Source organism: Canis aureus, chromosome 24, assembly GCF_053574225.1.
Source record: "Canis aureus isolate CA01 chromosome 24, VMU_Caureus_v.1.0, whole genome shotgun sequence".
NCBI classification, from domain to species: Eukaryota; Metazoa; Chordata; class Mammalia; order Carnivora; family Canidae; genus Canis; species Canis aureus.
The window spans coordinates 6,028,825-6,048,296 of record NC_135634.1 but is presented as its reverse complement, the minus strand read 5'-3'; the positions used below and the strand labels follow the sequence as shown (position 1 = coordinate 6,048,296).

The 19,472-nt window shown below is 32.7% G+C and overlaps 1 protein-coding gene across 11 annotated transcripts in view; it reads left to right on the top strand.

Moving 5' to 3' along the window:
• NBEA (neurobeachin) overlaps positions 1–19,472 on the top strand; it is a 668,634-nt gene that overhangs the window by 420,363 nt on the left and 228,799 nt on the right. For all 11 annotated transcript variants that reach the window (XM_077868099.1, XM_077868094.1, XM_077868093.1 and 8 more), the window contains one exon: positions 9,961–10,085. In XM_077868099.1, coding sequence (XP_077724225.1) covers positions 9,961–10,085 — 125 coding nt within the window. The remainder of the gene's footprint in view (positions 1–9,960; positions 10,086–19,472) is intronic.

The window sequence follows — 19,472 nt, the reverse complement described above, 5'->3', positions numbered from 1 at the left end:
TTAGGATTTCAGATCTCGCTTTTAGGTCTTTAAATCACTTTGAGTTTATTTTTGTGTATACCATAAGAAAGTAGTCTACTTTCATTACACTGAGATTTTTAATGGAAGGAGTGATAGAGGAACAATTTAGTTAAGGAGTCTACATAATTGTGCATTGATGAATTTCAGTGGGAAAACAGTGAAGAACATGTAAATGAGAATAAAAGGAAAGGACTATACATATATTATGTAGGTTTTGCTACTAGAATATATCTTCAGCACCATGAACATTGCCTAACATGGATAAATGAATGAAAACATTGAAGAAGGGAAGAAGTGAATAGGAATTTGTAAAGAAAACAGAGCGATGATCTCCTAAATTGGTAACCTGCCACAGATATAATGGTTTTAGAATATAAGCCTTTTGTAAGCATATCATTCTACCAATGGAAGCACCTCTACCAACTCTTCACTTGCTGGTAAACAGTATTATCCATCAGAAAAAAAAAATGGACACACAAGGAGAGAATGATTTATATACTCTATACTCTTCACAAGATTTCTAAACAATTTTGGATCAGAAACTGTTTTGAGAAAAATTTGAAACCATGGACCTCTTTTCCCAAAATACATATGTACGTATCCCAAAAAAAATTTGCTTGCCATTTCAGGAGTTTTGTGGACACCTAGAAACCCTGCATGGATTAGTGATGAGTAAATCACTACATATTTCTTTCTAATAATGGGAACACTAGATGTTAAGTAATATAAGAGAGCAGATTTCAGAAACTTCAAGAAATTAGGTACAAGTCTCATGACCAGAAATTCAACAAAGAAAAAACTTCCAGTATTTATAAGAGATTTTAAAACTATAATTGTGAAAATACAATAGAGAAATGCCCACAAAAAAGAAACCATCATGAGTGAAAAACACGTACAAGTGAAAAAAAACAGTGAAGAGGAACCTAGGTCCAAAGGAACAAACACAAAACTATGAGATAAAAGTCAGAAAGACTAAAACCCAGAATAGGTAGAGGTGTAGTCTACAAAACTAATCATAAGTCCTCCATCGGGTTTCCTAGTGGCAGGAAAAAGACTTTCTTCCTCTGCATTGACCTAGGAGTCCACTGAAGGTGCAAAACACTGCTATACCTTTCCTACAGAGTATGCAGCTTGTCTGTATAATCAACCTGCTTCTGGTTCCACTGTTCCTGGTTCTTCATCCTCTTTTATACCATCTGCGTTCTCCTGCACCCTCCAGGAACATGGCTTTTTCCAGATTATATGAGGCCAAAGCCATAGAGGTGCTTATTCTGGTCTCTTGTTGAGTTTTCTTGGATCAGTGTAACTTGCACATTTTTAGGGACCTCGTTTGTGTTAGGATTTTCAGACTCATCAGAAGGGAACATCTATAAAAGAAACCAGTGTATTTGTTGCTAATGTTGACTATCTCTCAGTAAGTGATTACATTTTAAGAAAAGAAAGTGAGGGGAAAAGTCCTCTTTTCTGCGAAGGTTGGACAGGGGAGGGAAAGAAGTTTCTCCACCACTCCCAGAGTGGTGGAGAAACTAGAAAGCTACTTCGTGCCACACTATCGTAGATTCACAACGAGGACAAGGAAGGTGTTGCTGGAACATATCGCGAGTTCAGAGGTACCATTCCCATCACAGTCTACGTAGGGTTACCCATGGGATTGGCCTGTTGTCAAGAACTAATTTTAGATGATCCAAAGAAAGCACAACTTCCAATACCTACTGTTATTTCATCAGTTCTAGTTATCAATAGTTTGTCTTACTTTCCTGCTGAATAGTATTCCATAGTATGGATGTACCACATTTGTTTAACCATTTACCTGTTGAAGGATATTGGGTTGTTTCCATTTTGAGGGTATTACAAACAAAGCTGCTATAAACATTGACATACATGTTTTTCTGTGAACATAAGCTTTCATTTTGCTAGGATAAATGTCCCATCAGTACAATTACTGGGTCAAATGATAATTGCATGTTTAGTCTTTTAAGATTACTGTTTTCCATAGTAACTATTCTATTTTACATTCTTGCCAGCAAATAAATGAGTGATCCAGCTTCTCTGTATTTTTACCAGCATTTTCTGTTGTCACTTTGTTTTATTTTAGCAATTCTGATAGGTGTATAGTAATATTTCATGTGGTTTTAATTTGCCTATCCTTAATGGATGATGATATTGAACACCTTTTCATGTGTATATTTGCCATCTGTATATCTTCTTCAGTGAAATGTCTCTTCATATCTTTTGCATATGTCCTACTTGTATAGTTTGCTTTTTTTTTTTTGCTGTTGGGTTTTGAGGATTTTTCATATATTCTAGATTTTAGTTCTTTGTCAGATGTGTGGTTCGCAGATACTTTGACCTACTCTTTTCATCTTCTTAATATGTTCTTTTGGAGAGCAATTGTTTTTAATTTCTATTTAGTCTGCTTTATCAATTTTTCCTTCCCAGGCTTAAGCTTTTGGTGTCCAGTCTACAAACACTATACCCTTATACCAAAGATTTTTTTCCTTTTCCCCCCAAATTTTTGTAGTTTTAAAATTATTTGTGTTTCTGAGCCATCTTGAGTTAATTTTTTTACACGATGAGATTTAGGTCAGGGTTTTTTGTCTCTTGTTTTGAATTTTTTTGAGAGAGGGGTATGTTTTTTCTTTTTGCCTATGGATGTTTGATTGCTCCAGTGCAGTTCATTAAAAAGATATCTTTCCTCCATTGAATTGGTTTTCCATCTTTGTCCAAATCAGTTTGTCATATTTGTGTGGGTTTATTTCTTGGTTCTCTATTTCATTAATCTATATGTCTGTTCCTTGGCCAGTATCACACAGTCTTCAACTATTTAATGTCTTGAAATCAAGTAAACTGGTTCCTCCCACTTTAACATTCTATTATAAAATTTTAGAATAATTTTGTTCATATATATTGAAACCCTTCCTTGAATTTTGATAGATATTCTATTAAACCTGTATATCAATTTGAGGAGAATTGATAATCTTTTTTATGTTGAGTTTCCCAATCCATGAATGTGGCATGGCTTTCCATTTTTTTTTTTTTTTTAGATATTGTTCTGTGTTTTTCATCCCTATTATGTAGTTTTCATCGCACAAGTCCTGTACATGTTTGTTTTTTAATTTATAACTAAGTATTTCTCTCCTTTTTTTATTTTAAATTGGGGTTTTATTTCACTGTTCATGTGTTCATTGCTAGCACATAGAAACACAGTTGATGTTTGTGTGTATGACCCTGTTAAACTCAGTCATTAGTTTTCAGGAGTTTTTGATAGAGTTTGTGTGATTTTCTACATAGACATTAAGGTCCTCTGCAAATAGGGATAGTTTTATTTCTCCCTTTCCTATTCTGTATTCCTTTTCTTCTTTTTTGCCTTATTTCATTGGCTAGAAATTTCTGTACTGTGTTGAATAAGAGAGGTAAGAACAAATATTTTGTGTTTTTCCCAGTTTTAAGAGAAAAATCATTCAGTCCCTCACCTTTAAGTATAATTTAGCTATAGTGTTTTGTAGATGCTTTTATTGAGTTGAGGAAATTGTCCTTTATTCTTGTTTCTCTAAAAAATTCTTTAATCGTGGATGGATGTTAAATTGTGTCAAATTCTTTTCTATATTGACTTATATGGTCCCATGATTTTTCTTCTTTAGCCATTAATGTTGTGGATTATATTAAATAATTTTCAAATACTGAACGAAACTTGCTTTCCTGGAATAAACTTCATTTGACCTCCTGTAAAATTTTTATTATATATTGCTTAATTCTGTTTGCTAATATTTTATTAAGCATTTGTGTGCCTGTATTCATAAGGGATGTTAGTCTGTAGTTTTCTTCGTTTGTACTGTCTTTGGCTTTTATTTTGGTGTTAACATTGGCTATAAAATTAATTGAGGAATGTTTCTTTCTCTATTTTCTAGGTGAAATCATATATAATTGGGGTCAATTTTCTTTAAATGTTTGTCAGAATTTTCCAGTAATTCCACATGGACCTGGAGATTCTTTTGGGGAGTTTTAATGTATTAAACTTTCTTAATAGTTACTGATCTATCCATTTATCTACTCATATTGAATGAGTTGTGGTAGTTTGTACTGTTTGAGAATTGGTGTATTTTGTCTAAGCTGTCAAACTTATGTGTGTAGAGAATTTCATAGTATTTACTTATACTTTTGATGTCTTCAGTCTATGATATATGCTGTTTCATTGTGGGTATCGGTAATCTGTCTTTCTTTTTCCTTTGTCAGTTTTGTTGGTATTTTTTAAAAATCAGCTCTTTGTTGCATTGATTTTTCTCTATTGTTTTTATGTTTCAAATTTCATTGATTCCTACTTTTATCTTTATTATTTCCTCCCTCTGCTTGCTTTGCTATTATTTTTCTATGTTCTCAAATTGGGAGTTTAGAGTATTGAATTAAGATTTTTCATTTTTTCTAATACATGTATTTGTACTTTAAATTTTCCTATTGTTACTATTTTAGCCATGTCCCACAAACTTTGATATATTTATTGAAGTTTTTATTCAACTCATTTATTTTTTTGTTTTCCCTTGAGAATTCTTTTTGACTCATGGGTTATTTAGTAGTGTGTTGCTTTAGCTTCCAAGTGTTTAGAGAATTTTTTCTATTGTCTTTCTGTTATTGATGTCTATCTTTATTCCATTTTTGTAGGAGAGTACATTGTATCATTTCAGTTCTTCTGAATTTGTTAGATGTGTGTTGTGGCCCAAGATATTGTCTATCTAGGTAATGTAGGTAATAGAAATTCCATAGACACTTGAAAACAATGTGTATTCTGCTGTTAGTTGGAGAGTTCTAAAAATGTTGGTTGGTGGTGGTATTGTGTTCTTCTGTATCTGTGCTGATCTTCTGACTAAGTGGTCTATCAGTTGCTAAAAGAAGGTCTATCAGTATATACTTCACGCCATAGCTATGTGTTTGTCTGTCTCTTTCAGTTTACCAGTTTTTGCTTGACTTGTTTTGCAGCTCTGTTGTTTAGCACATACACATTTGGGATTGGTGTCTAATTGGTAGTTTGGCCCTTCTCTCTTTACATAAGGTCCTTCTTTGTCTCTAGTAATTTTATTTTCTCTGTAGTATGTATTTATCTGATATTAATATAACCATTCCTGCTTTTCCTTTAATTAATGATTGAATGATAGGTCTTTTTTATTCTTTTACTTTCCACCTGGCTGTATTATTTATATTTGAAGTTGGTTTCTTATAAATAGAATTCTTTTTAAAACATTTTTACTTAATTTTTGTTTGTTCTCCTTGTTTTTTATTGCTCTGTTTTTTCTGTCTTCCTGTGGGATATTTGAACATTGTTTGGAATTCCATTTTGATTTATCCATAGTGTTTTTTAGTATATCTCTTTATATAGCTTTCTTAGTGATTGTATATGTGTTTTATCACAGTCTACTGGTGGTATCATTTTACCAGTCCAAATGAAGTATAGAATCTTTACTTCTTTACATTCCTTTACTCTCCCTCATTTATAGTGTATCTGTCTTAAATATTACCTCTACACACACTTAGAACTACAGAAGTGTTATAATTTTTGCTTCAATGCTAAGCATAATTTAGGACACTCATGAGGAAAAGGAATATTTCCTCATATTTTGCTTATCGTGTTCTTTCTTCCTTCCTAGTGTTCCAGTGTTTCTTTTATTGCTTGCTTTGTGTTTATAAGACTGCCTGTAGCCATTTTTTAGACTTCCTTTGTGTTTATAAGACTGCCGTTAGCCATTTTTAGACTAGCTCCAATGGCAACAAATACTTCATTTTCCTTCATCTGAAAAATCTTTATTTTTTATTCCTGAAGGATATTTTCACAGGTTGTAGGAGACTGAGTTGACAGTTCTTTTTTTCAGCACATAAAATACTTGGCCATTTCTTCTGGCCACCACAGCTTTTGATGTAAAATATGCTGTCATTCTAATTGTTTATATCTGTAGGTGAGATGTCATTTTTCTCTGGCTACTTTGTAGATTTTTTTCTTTGTCCTTTGTTTTCAGATGTTTAATCATGATGTGTCTTGGCATAAATTTCTTCGGGTTTGTTATGTATGGAGTTTAGTCAGCTTCTTTAAATCTGTACATTATACTTTTTGGCCAGATTTGTAAAGTATTCAGCCATTATTATTTAGGAACTATTTCAGACCTGCTCTCTTTCCTTCCAGAACTCCAATGACCAAATGCGTTAGATGCTATAATCTATAGATTCCCGCAGCTTTGTTCATTTTTTTCAGTCCATTTTCTCTGTTATTCAGATTGAGCAATATCTATTGTTCTATCTGCCATATAACTAATTTTTCCTTCTATCCCTTCCATTCTGCTGTGGAGCTCATCCACTGAGCTTTTTATTTTGGTTGTTATCTTTGTCAGTTCTAAAATACCTACTTGATACTTTTTTACATCTTCTAATTTTTGCTCTAGATTTGTTCATAATTGCCCAGTAAAGCATTTTTAAAATCATACATGGTTTAGAATCCTTTCTAGAGGGATGCCTGGGTGGCTCAGTGGTTAAGCATCTGCCTTCAGCTCAGGGCGTGATTCTGGAGTCCTGGGATCAAGTCCCTCATCAGGCTCCCTGCATGGAGCCTGTTTCTCCCTCTGCCTTTCTCTCTCCGTGTCTCTCATGAATAAATAAATAAAATATTAAAAAAAAAAAAAAGGAATCCTTTCCAGAAAATTCTAACATCCATCACCTCAGCATTAACATCTATGAATGACATTCTGTTTGAGATCCAGGTTCTTGCTATAATAAATAACTTTAGATTGAAGCAGGATATTTTCTTATTCTTCTCTGAGATATTCTGTATCTTATTTAAACCTGTTTTAGTTGACTTCTCTGAAATTCATCCATTAGGAGAAATTGGGAAGTGTTGCATTTTTACTGCCAGGTGGAGGTATAAATCTAGATTCTCCACTTGGACTGTGCTGATATTCAAAGAGTTAACAGCTTGTCATTACTGCTTGGCAGGGGTGGGAGTTCCAGTTCTTGTGTGGTGTCCACTAGTGGGGGCTAACTTAACTGGTATGGATCAATGGTGACAGTCTTAATTCTTTACTAGGCCTCCCCGGATACCACCACAGTGGAGAGGGAGAAAGATACCTCATTACTGTCTAACTGGGCAGGGGGGAAGGGGGGGAGGGATGGATTCCAGGCTCTCCACATGGTCTCCACTGACTTAGTGAGGGTAGGATACCTGTTACCAGTCAACAGAGATGAAAGTGCTGGTTCTCTATTTGACCCTCTCTGATACCATCCCAGTAAGGATGTTAGGGTACCACATTATACCTTGATTAGAGTTCAGATGTTGGCTTCTCACTTAAACTTTCTGGTGTGAGTAAGTAGGGCCACGGTTTCTCTGTGTCTAAAATAGTTGTCTAGGGACACCTGGGTGGCTCAGTGGTTGGGTGTCTGTCTGCCTTTGGCTCAGGGTATGATCCTGGGGTGCCAGGATGGAGTCCCGCATCAGGCTTCCCACAGGGAGCCTGCTTCTCCCTCTGCCTCTCTCTGTGTGTCTTTCATGAATAAATAAATAAAATCTTTTAAAAAATTAAAATAAAATAGTTGTCTAAAAGTTTTTTGTCTTGTTGAGCTGCATCTTTCCTGGTTCTTTGTCTAAAGAAACTGGGCTTTTGTTGGGGGCTTTTTTTCTAGTCTCTCTGGATTGCTAACCTCTTTGCTTCAAAGTCTAGGATGCATGAGGCAAAAAGATAATCCTGAGAATACTATGTTGTTTCTTAGGCTCTGGAGTCTCTTGCCAGTCTGCCTTCTACTTTCCACCTTTTTTTTTTTTTTAAGATTTATTTATTTATTCATGGTAGACATACAGAGAGAGAGAGAGACAGAGACAGAGACACAGGAGGAGGGAGAAGCAGGCTCCATCCAGGAGCCCGACACGGGACTCAATCCCTGGACTCCAGGATCGCGCCCTGGGCCAAAGGCAAGCGCTAAACCGCTGAGCCACCCAGGGATCCCCTACTTTCAACCTTTAAGAGTCTTGTTATATTTGTCTTATATATAGTGTCCAGATTTTTTCAACAGTACTCAACAGGAGGAATATAGAAAAGTATGCAAATGGTAAGAAATTTGAGATAAAATTAGATCTGTCCTAATGAATTCAGAACTTGATTTTATCTTACGCTTAAGGAAAATCTTTATAGCAAGATTTTAGCAGGGTCTTTCATAAACCACTAGGATTAGTTTATATTTCTAAGGATAGAAATTGCCCTATTTTATTTCATTTTATTTTATTTTAACTTAAGAATTAATTGATTGATTGATTGATTTTTAGAGAGAGAGAGAGAGAGAGAACAAGAATGGAGGCAATGGGGAGAGGCAAAGGGAAAGAGAGAGAGACTCTCAAGCAGGCTTCATGCTGAGCATGAAGTCCAACACAGGCCTCAATCTTACAATGCTGACAGCATGTCCTGAGCTGAAATCAAGAGTTGAACACTTAACCAACTGAGCCACTCAGGCACCCCGGAAATTGTCCTATGTTTTTTCCTATTTTAAATTAGTAACAGAAGCACTAATAACAATTATTCTTAGGTAATCTTATTATGACAAAAAAATAAAGTTATAATAATTATTATATATAGAAAAACAAGTATGTTCAAATATACTCCAAATGCTTGTAATTTTAATGTCCTTTTTATATATCCCTTACCTTGTATATTCTTTTACAATTAAGTGGTGGGAAACAAAATCATATAGTTACAAAATCCAAAATGTTTTTAAAAAATAAATTATTGTTCTCAGTGACTATTCATGTCTATATATCTCTAAAGTACCAATTTGTATAATTAATTAATTGAATATATATTTAAAACAGTGTATAGAAAATGGTATGTTCTGGCATTGCACTAGAGATATAATGATGAGCAAAACACACACAGTTTCTGCTTTAATCAAACAAAGTATCTTTTTACAATCAAATAGCAAAATAAAAATGAAATCAAATCTTCTATGAAAGCATTTTATATGTTTTCATGAATAGTGCTGCTCAGAAAAATTAGAATATTATCTCTTAAGTATATTACTCCAAATACTGTAGATAGAGAAAAACAGACTTCTCAAACAGTAGCATTTATCACCAGTGTTTATTGAAATTAAATTGAAAACAAAAAATATATCATGAAACATTCCGCTGATATATGATGAACAAATTTCAATAGTTTCTTGAAATATCTTGTGGATTTTTAATACTGGTTTAGAGCATAACATGGTGTAGGCAATATTACCCAATGAAGGGTGTGATTGTTAATGGTTTATATTAGCTGAAAGTGGTAAAATCATCCAAGGACTCTGTTAGTGTTAGAATAATAATTTACCAAGACAATTACCACATAGTGGAATTTTTTGCAGCTGTAATTCAGTATTATTAATAATGGATAAAATTGCACTTTTCTCAGGTTGCTGTGGGCAGCAGGGAATTATTTCAATGAATATTTCAGCACATTATTTTAATCATTGTTCCACCAAATCCAACTGGGCAATATTTTATGGTTCTTAATTCAGTCTACTAAGAAACCATGGTCATTAAATTGCAAACTATTTGTAGTGAGGTCTATCCTGTGATTTACAAGCCTTATTAAAAACAGTGTAAAAGAATGAAAACTGTGCCATTAATACTTGTAATTTGATGCTACATTTGTTACTAAACTCCCCATTATTAATGTTTTTAGTAGAAGGAAGAACATTGTAAGAAAGCGGAATTGGGTATTACAATGCTTAAAATATGAGAATGTTACTATTTTAAGTTTTGGTCATTTGTACAGGAAACATATGTATGTAGACACAATTGTAAAAAATATATATCTCAAAAATCATCTTGGTTTTCCATTGAGATCAAGAAAATAAAACTTTAATGTTATGTAAAAAATGTATTTCCCATTTTACATTGTTATTAATAGTGACTACTGTTTATTTACTCATTCCTAGTCAACTGCATGATTTCTGGCGCTTGGATTACTGGGAGGATGATCTTCGTCGAAGGAGACGGTTTGTTCGTAATGCATTTGGCTCCACTCATGCTGAAGCACTGCTCAAAGCGGCAGTAGAGTATGGTCAGTACCAATGCCTCTTACACAAAAATACTCTGGGTATGACAACTCTTTATGGTTGATAATTGATTTTTTTACTAGCGTTTAAAATTGTCTATGTCATAAATCAAAAATACCATGTACTGCTTTATCCTTCAGCATCATATAGGTGACACTTAATCAACCCAGTATTTCACCCATGATATATTTTAGACCTTTCAACTTCTTAATAGAGTACAGTGTCTATATAACTAGTTATTACCCACATCCGTCTCATACAGCCTAAAACAAGAGTAAAGTCAGTTTCTTTTCCAGTGTCTTTCAAGCTTTGGTGACCAAGATGCAAGGTATAAAAAATATATACAACTGTAACTGAATACTCAGACTTAAATATTTTCCTGTATAATTTGTATATGTGTACACACACACTCATGCATACTATGTGAATATTACATATATACGTGAAATATATGCACGTATGTTTAGCATTTCTACTTGTATATATACATACACATGTTTGTGTATTTAACTAAAACAAATGTCTTATTAATAATCTAATTACATGACATTCTCTATTTTACTACTATACTATTCCTTTCAATCTAAAAAAATAATAATAATCATAAATCCTGCTATAATATGTCTTAAGTTCCCAGTCCTCCATTGGGTTGCAAATAAAGTTTAAAAAAGACCATCTCACATTAAAGATATTATCAACTATCATACTACAGTAGAAGTATACCCTAATTTGTCCTTAAAGAAATGTATAATAAATAGAAAATAACAAAATTTTTTGTGATTTAATGAAAATACTACTATATTAAATTACTGTCTGCCAATAAGTATAATAGGACTATTTTATCCCTTTTTAAGTGCTCTAACAAGTTTAAGTGTGATTTATCATCTCAAAATTTTATAAACTCTGTACACTCAGAAAATACCATTAGTGAACACTATTTATACATTTTTGTTATTAACCACTTTTATTCTTATAATACTTGTGTTATATTCTCATGTTAATTTTCATTTACTTGAGTATGATAAGTCAGCCATATGTTTTAAAATTTACCATAGTTTATAATATTCATAAGTATTCATGTTCTTGATGGATTAAACAGAAAATACTTAATCCTGATAAAATGTGCAAAGCTTTTAAAATTTGTTGTGCAAATAGACTGAATTGATATAACTAAGTAAGACTCAAACATAATTAAAGACATAAGGATTTCATATGAAGCTATTACTCCTAAGATAAAAGTTACAACATAAATTTACATAGAAAAAAATTAACTGAAAGAAAGAACATGCTAGAAAAAAACCTTAGAGTTGACCAGTACTATAGGGGATTTCTTTAATCAACAAGAGAATCCACCTATGGGATTTGGGCAACTAAGGATTTAAACTTGAGTTGAAGTATTATTTTTATGCTTAAAATTAGGTGTTATCTTTATGCTCTGTAGAAGAGATTTTACTTAAAATCTACTTAAAGTGCCATACTTTATAACATGACCTTAAAATTATTAAAATTTCATTTCATATACCCAGTAATTTAGACTTTTAACCAACTTATTCCAATGCATGCCATTTGAAAATAGAAATATCTAAGACAATTTGTAACAGACTTAGACTAAATTGACATAATTAGTGATACTGAATTGTCAATGGATTAATTATATAGGATCTACATTATACTGCATTCAGCATTCTATAGGTTGCTTTTAAAGAGTCTCTTAGAAAAAAATATTTTGGTTCTCTGTAAAAGTGAATACTTTGTTTAATTTATAAAATATCTCTTTTATTAAACCATTGTTAAAATGTGTCAGAAACAAATTTTAAAATCTTTTACCTTAAAATCTTTTAAGACATCTGATAGAATATTTAAAATATGTAGCAGTTTATAAATTTTAAATACTGGATCACCATCATCAATATTCAGAACTTACTATCTCTCTTGAGTTGGGTTCTTTTATACAAGGAAAGAAAGGTATGTTGTTATTTTATTCATATTTAGAACAAAGACCGTATGTATGCCATAAAATATTCAGGAAAGCTATATGGTACCTATACAAGAGTTATTGTCAGGTCATTCTCAGGGTTAAGGTCATGTAATGGAAGACAAAGGAGAACAAAACGATTGTGCCTCAAGAGCATACCCCTTTAATCTTTATCACAGTTCACATCAGTGGATTTTTGGAACCATGTAGAGAGTAGGGAATAAAACATGGATGATTGTGAAGAATGAGTGAGAAAGTACTCCCTGGTGTGATCTTTTTATAGAAATAGGAGGCAGGGCGCTGGGGTGGCTCAGTTGGTTAAGGGTCCAACTTTTGATTTTGGCTCAGGTCATGATCTCAGAGTTGTGGGATCGAGCCCCACATGGGGCTCTGCACTCAGCAGGGAGTCCGCTTGAGATTCTCTCTCCTTCTGCCTCTGTCCCTCCCTCCATCTTTCTCCCTCTGCTCAAATAAATAAATCTTTAAAAAAAGAAAAAAGAAATAGAAGGAGGAATTACAAACTGCCAAGAGAAAAATGTAGTATTGAATCATCCTCCAAACTTATAATTTGCCTCCTAACCTATATATAAATTAATTTCTTCAGAAGAAATAGGATGTAAATATCAGTAATTATTACAAAGCCCGTCATCCAATAAAATAAATGTTAAAAACCTTAATTAAAAAAATATTTGTGTGTTTTAAATAAAGCTTTTGTATCACATATTGCTAGAACATCCATATAAAAGTCAGAAATTCTGCCCATCATCTAGCCACTGTGCCTGCCATTTTTAAACATTTAAATGTGTTTAAGTGTCATAAAGTCTAGCAGTGTGTAGACTAACATCCAAATGATTGAACTCTTTCGTTTGTGTAGATATAGACAAGGTATATTTATTGTACAAATCTTCACATTTTGAGAGGGCTCCTAGGACTAATTGAAATTCATTGTGTTCCTTCCTCTGTTAAATAATCACACTATTTCAATCTCCCTATACATTCTACCTTGAAAGTTAGGCATTTAATGTGCAGGAACTCTGCTATAATCTTTCCTGAAGAATAATTTTGTATTCATCTACATTGTGGCAACAAAATTCTTTTAGGGACAGAAGGATATTTAATAAATGGAACTTTTGATATGGCTAGAAGTGTTTGAGTCAGTGATCAAAGTTTTCAGAATTTTAAACAAGTTGTACACACTGAGGAAATAACTTTAAATTACTTAAACAGGGAATATTTACATGGCCATCAAAGCAGTCCCTGGGATTTGAACACTGGTCAGGTTGTTCCTATGGTATACTAAGTTTCAAGATTGTGAGCCTATATTCATGTAATAGAACTGAAACTGAATTAGCAGACATGGTATTTTATTTAAAATATTTATATCACTTGATTTTTCCCTAAATTCAAACATTTAGATTAAATTATAGTTAAACTCTCACGTGATGGGCAGGGACACTTATCCATAATTTGGACATTCTTTTCAGACAATTTATGTGAAGCCACAAGGCAGATATATTGACAGTGCTTTCTTTTATATGAGCAAATAATCAGAATTAAATATATTTTCAAAAAGACACAAAGGATAATAATTTTGTTTCATACTGACTTTGAAAAGCTTTCCCTTCAATTTCATTATTAAAACTTTTGGTTGACCTTTTTCTGTTGGAAAACATCCTTAATACTGATGGAGTTTTTCATGCTTCTTAGTAATACTAATGAGTTGAATAATTTATGAGGTTGTCATGTGCAAAAGATTTGGTGTGATTTGATGTACTTTCAGCCTTGGTGTTGGAATATGATTAATAAAAACCTAGAGGCATGTGATTTTCCTGATGTTTAATGTTCTAATTTTGTATGTATTAAGTATGTTATGTAGGTGTTTTCTAATTGTAAAATTTCATGTAAGTGCAAATTTAACCAATCACTAGGAACTTTATAGATCATAAGGGAGAATATAAGGAAAATATTTTAAAACTCATAAATTCATCTTCTGACCTGCAGGGTGTTCTTCAGGGCAAATTAGTTAATGAGGAAATGATTGAAGAGGGAGGGTTTGTATATAGTTTATATGTTTAAATAAAAGCTAGACTAGTTAACTTCTGGTGCATTTCTGGTGCTTAAAGATTATGCTGTCAAAAAATAGTGCAAAATCTTAATAAGTTTGGTTGTTTTTGTTGACTGTCAATTATCATTTAGGACTCTGTTTCCCTTCCATAAAATTATAGTGGAACAATGTTTCATCAAAGCCTAAGACTGCAAGTTCCCTCATGTTTGTGATCAAAGACATCATCTTAAATAGGTCTGATCAGGCATCACAGAAGAGGGCAGGATGCTTCAGCTGGAAGGAAAAAAAACATGGAGCAAAGATGACAAAGTTAATCAGTCATTTCTTTGGCAATAAATAATAAGATATGCTGAGAACTGCAAATGAGAATATCCTTAGGTTCCTCAGAGATGTGTCTGCTTAACACCTGATTTATCTAAGCTTGTGAAGCCATCAAGATATGACCTTGATGAATAAAAAGCAGCTCTGTAATGAATCTGGAATTAAATTAGTTTTGATGGCATATGCATGGCTACTGTAACATGATACTTGCAGAAATAAGGACACTGCTGAGAATAAAAGTACTAATGCATCTATAAAAATTGTTAAGAAGCTAATTATCTGACTTCTCTTTTAAGAGTTTACATATTTGAGAAATATGATTTAATTTTTTTTTACTTAATAGCCTGTTTGCCTTATGTAAAAACACTAGTAAACATCTTCTTACTGTTCATCAATAACTCCATTTTAACTGGCATATTATTAATTGATGCTCCATGTCTGGAATGAACTAGGTGATCTGATTATGTGTAAAATAATCCACTGAAAAGTTAATGATATAAACTCTTCTAAAAGAGAGGGAGAAAAAGAAATGCAGGGGGCCATCTTTTAGCTCTTTTTGGTGCCAGCTTCTTATTTTAATATCATATGATTGTCTAACCCTTTGGTTCTTTTTTTTTTTAAGATTTAATTTTTTTTATTCATTTAATACAGAGAGAGAGCATGAGCAGGAGGGAGCAGTCAGAAGGAGACTCAGACTCTTAAAAGCAAGAGCATTATTGAAAATGTCCCCACTTTCAAACTTACCTGTTAAATTTTGGCTTACTCTTGTAGCCTATGAAGTTATATAATCCATAAAGACATACCAGTACAGATGAATTTCGTGTCATTTACAGCATACATTTCCTGTGTCATTTAAAAAATGTATTTTAAAATGCTCTGTGTGTTTTTAAAAATGCTCTAAATAACCTATATCAGGACCATCTCATAGCTATTACATTCTTTTAATAATTAAAGAGAAATTTTTGTTAATTTTTTTCTTTCAGTCTCTGAGCCAGTTGCTTATCTAGCCAAAATATCTCCTACTCCCATTTCTGGGGGTATTAAAGTAAACTTTCCACACTGAATTGTGTGACAGGCTTTTCAAAGAAAAACCTCCCCTAGGAGGTTCATCATTCCCCCAGGTTGATGCCACCCACTGCAAGGGGAAGCGTGCCCACCCTCTCAGCCCTCCTTTAAGTTGTTTGAGTCATCTTTACTTTCATTCCCAGGATTGCCAAAACTTTCTTCCTGCCATTCTGCTACTTATCTGCCCTCTACTCCTCTTGAGTCATGACACAAGTTTTCTTTAGTTCTTTTCCCTTTCCTTCCTTCCTTCCTTCCTTCCTTCCTTCCTTCCTTCCTTCCGAGAAACATGCTTGTTGTAGAAAATCTAGAAAGTGCCAGAAAAGTACAGAGTGGGGATGAAAGTCACTTACAGCCATGTAAAGTAGCTGCCTTTGCTGTTTTTGATGGACTTATTTCATGCTAGTCTTCTTCTAAGTGCACTTTAACACAGGAGCCAAACACTATGCTGTGTACTCAAATAATCACAAAGATGAATAATGCATCATCTCTTCTCTGTATGTTATTTAAAGGATTCCAAACTGCCCCAAGTTTTCTATATTCCCCTCAAGCTTTTAGCATTTTCTTCCACAAGTAAAGTGTGCCATGTGATTTTTAATATAATAAAATCCTAGTTCAAATATTTAAAAATTACCCTAACTTCATGACTAATCAAAACCCTACCAAGTAATATCCAGTCTAAAAATGCACAGGGATTCTACATTTATCATCATGTATATTCTTAAAATGTGGTTTATCAAATTTCCTTTAAAGAGCACAGAATGCAGTTTTCTACATTCAGTCCATTAGGCAGCTTATTAAGTTAGCCTCTTATACTTACATAGTGCTGCACTTAAATTCAATAATATTTTCTTGCACCTTTTTAATTGCATTTTTTTCAGTCTAAAAATGCTGTTTGAGAATATCCCCTTTGTTGGTCCTCCCTAAGAAATATTGCTTACATATGAATATTTTGAATTAGGAATAAATGAAATTCCAGTTTTGCTGTCAGAACTAAATTGTAAAAATGCATTGCATGTCTTGGAAAATCAGTATACTCTATTAGCAGGCCTGTCAATATAAAAAGTGCATTCCATTTCCACCTCTTGCTCTAATAACCTTTTCTCTGTTACTCTGAGGCAGTTCACATAATCAGGGTATATTGTCAGCTTACTGGAGTTGGGGAAGCATGAAATGAAAATCACGTTAATATTGATCCAATTCTTTTACTTGCAAGTGTCCTTGCTGTCCTTTTCCACTGAGCAATAACTGTTGATGTTAGGTGGCCATTTTCTTATTTTATTTCTTATAGTCCAGTAAATTGTTTACAAGCATAACTAATCTGAATAAGAATTTACCACTTAGAATAATTTCTACAAACACTGTATCTTAATTAACGCCTATACTGCTAATTCTACATTTTGCTATATCACTGAACATTCTCCTCGAGCTTTTCAGAGGACAGCTTACCTGCAGATACAACGTTTGTCTAGTTTAAAGCAAACAGAAGTCTGTGCAACTTCTTCACCGGTTAAAACACAGAGGATGCTGCACTCTAATTTTATGTGATGTAAGGATGTGCTAATATGGACCATAAGTAACATCAATTATTGATTCAGGCAAGGATTTTGATTTCTGAATAAAGTTTATTATAAATTTGAATCTGGTATCTTGGGTTTTTAGTTTTTTGGTAGTTTAAAATAATATCTATTTTGAAAATAAAATAAATAAAATAAATAAAATAAAATAAAATAAAAAATAAAATCTATTTTGGATTGTTCAATATATTCTCTCAATCAACAAAAATGAAGTGAGAACCATGGTTAAATTTAATGCATTCAGACTAAAATACCCAACTAAGAAAGGAGGAATTTGATGTCTGAACTGTCCAGATTTCTTATCTGTGTTTATGAAATCTGGCCAATAACCATTCAGATTTTTACTTAAAGTGTATTTGAAACTGCAAATAGAAACCATCCATTTCATTTGTGAAAACACTTGCTTTCATAAAATGATTTTGTGTTGATGAAGTGAGTCTCCTGACTCAGCATCAGGTATAAAAGAGAAAAAAGATACTTGAAATTTGTAGTAGTGTTTTCATTCAGTATCACTAGCAATTTTTATTGTGAGGATGTTGCTACTGGAAAGTCTGGATTTTTTTTAAATCCTGTACTATATAAACCATGATTCTTTTAGTCCTTAATCTCTGGAAAGTCTTTCCTTTTATGTCAGCATTATTTATGTTTCTTAAGGAAAGAAATACTATGTGCTATCAAGTCAAAAACAAAATTTAATTTTGAATTTAATTATTTACAAAGAAAAATATTTACTTTTTAGTAAACTAATAATGAGTATTGTGTATATATATGTATCTACTGCTTTCATATCATGTTAAGGTCAATATAAAATATTTTTGAGTCATAGGTTTCCCAATATAGTAAAAAACATTCTTTTATCTTATTTGAAATGTTCAAAATTCTAAAGTCTTCAGTAATAGATTTGTACGTATTATTGCATGATAACATGTCACCATATCTAATGTAATTAGTTGAGAGGTATATTTATCTTAAAATCTTTTCCTTCCAGTGAAAATTAAATAATATCACTTAGAGGCACTAAAACCACTATTCTGTAAAAGTATTCGTTGCTCAGATTTCAGCTTTAATGAGGAAATTTTATTTATTTTAAAATATCCCAAGGAATTCATACATCATTAATACTTCTAAAGGAAAGCATTTAGTTTTGAAAAAGAATTGCAGCATTTTTTCATTGTTGAAGTATAACTGACATTGAATTGCAGCATTTTATCTTATTTACATAGGGGTAGATTTTGTCAAAACACATTTTACAGTCTATCATGAAGTGGTGAATATTGAAAAGAATTTCTCTTTCACAAAAGTATGTCATTTTGTGAAACTGACTTCCAGATGTTTAGAAACATTAGAATTTTTCCTAATGTTACATTTAGATGAAATTGAAATGAGACTAAATTTCCATTTTTCCTATTCTCTTCCAATGATGGAAGACAAGTATATATTAAATGCATTTTCTATATATAATTCTCTAAAGCAAATTTTGGTATCACCTTTGCTGAGAAAGCTGTTCTTCCCCTTCAGATTTCTAAGACAGTAACAATTTTTATATTTTTAACATACTGGTATACAAAATCAAAAACACATGTCAAATACATAGATGCTTGTGTAGTTTTATGTAATAATATCTTTAGATGAATATTATGGTTATTGGAAGGAAATAATATTTAATATAAGCTGTTTACACTCCATTCAATTTCACAGGCACTTCATGGCACCTGCCTACAAGCTAACCTTCCTGTCTTCAGCGAGTATACAATCAATGGAGGAGCTGAAGGCTCATATTTCATTGTAGTGAATATAAACAGAGTAATGACAGCATGGCAGAGGGAAAAAGATTAACCCTAACTGAAGGAAAGCAAACCGTTATTTGTTGAATACCTGTTGTTGGTTAAGCATTGTATTGAGACCTTACATGCATGAATTATCTTGAGTATTTTAATTCTCACATCAGCCTGCCTTCTTCCTCCTTTATATAAATTTTAGAAGAATCATTATAAACAATAAAGCACTGGCTGTATTCTTGTTCAATTTTAAGTTATACTTAGTAAACTTTTCTAACATCTCTTCTAATTTATGTATTTTACCAAAATTTTAATAAGCACTTTTGAAAGCTTATTATGTAAATAAGCTTCACACATTTCAAAGTATTTTAATATCCAGTGTCTCATTTTACCATTGCAGTAACCCTAGGGGAGTGTGGTTGATAAATACTTATTCCTCTTTCGCGGATGGAGTAACTGAAGTCAAGAGATTGGTCTAAATATCTTTTTAAAATATGTTCTTGGGCAGCCTGGGTGGCTCAGAGGTTTAGCGCCGCCTTCAGCCCAAAGCCTGATCCTGGAGACCCAGGATCGAGTCCCATGTCAGGCTCCCTGCATAAAGCCTGCTTCTCCCT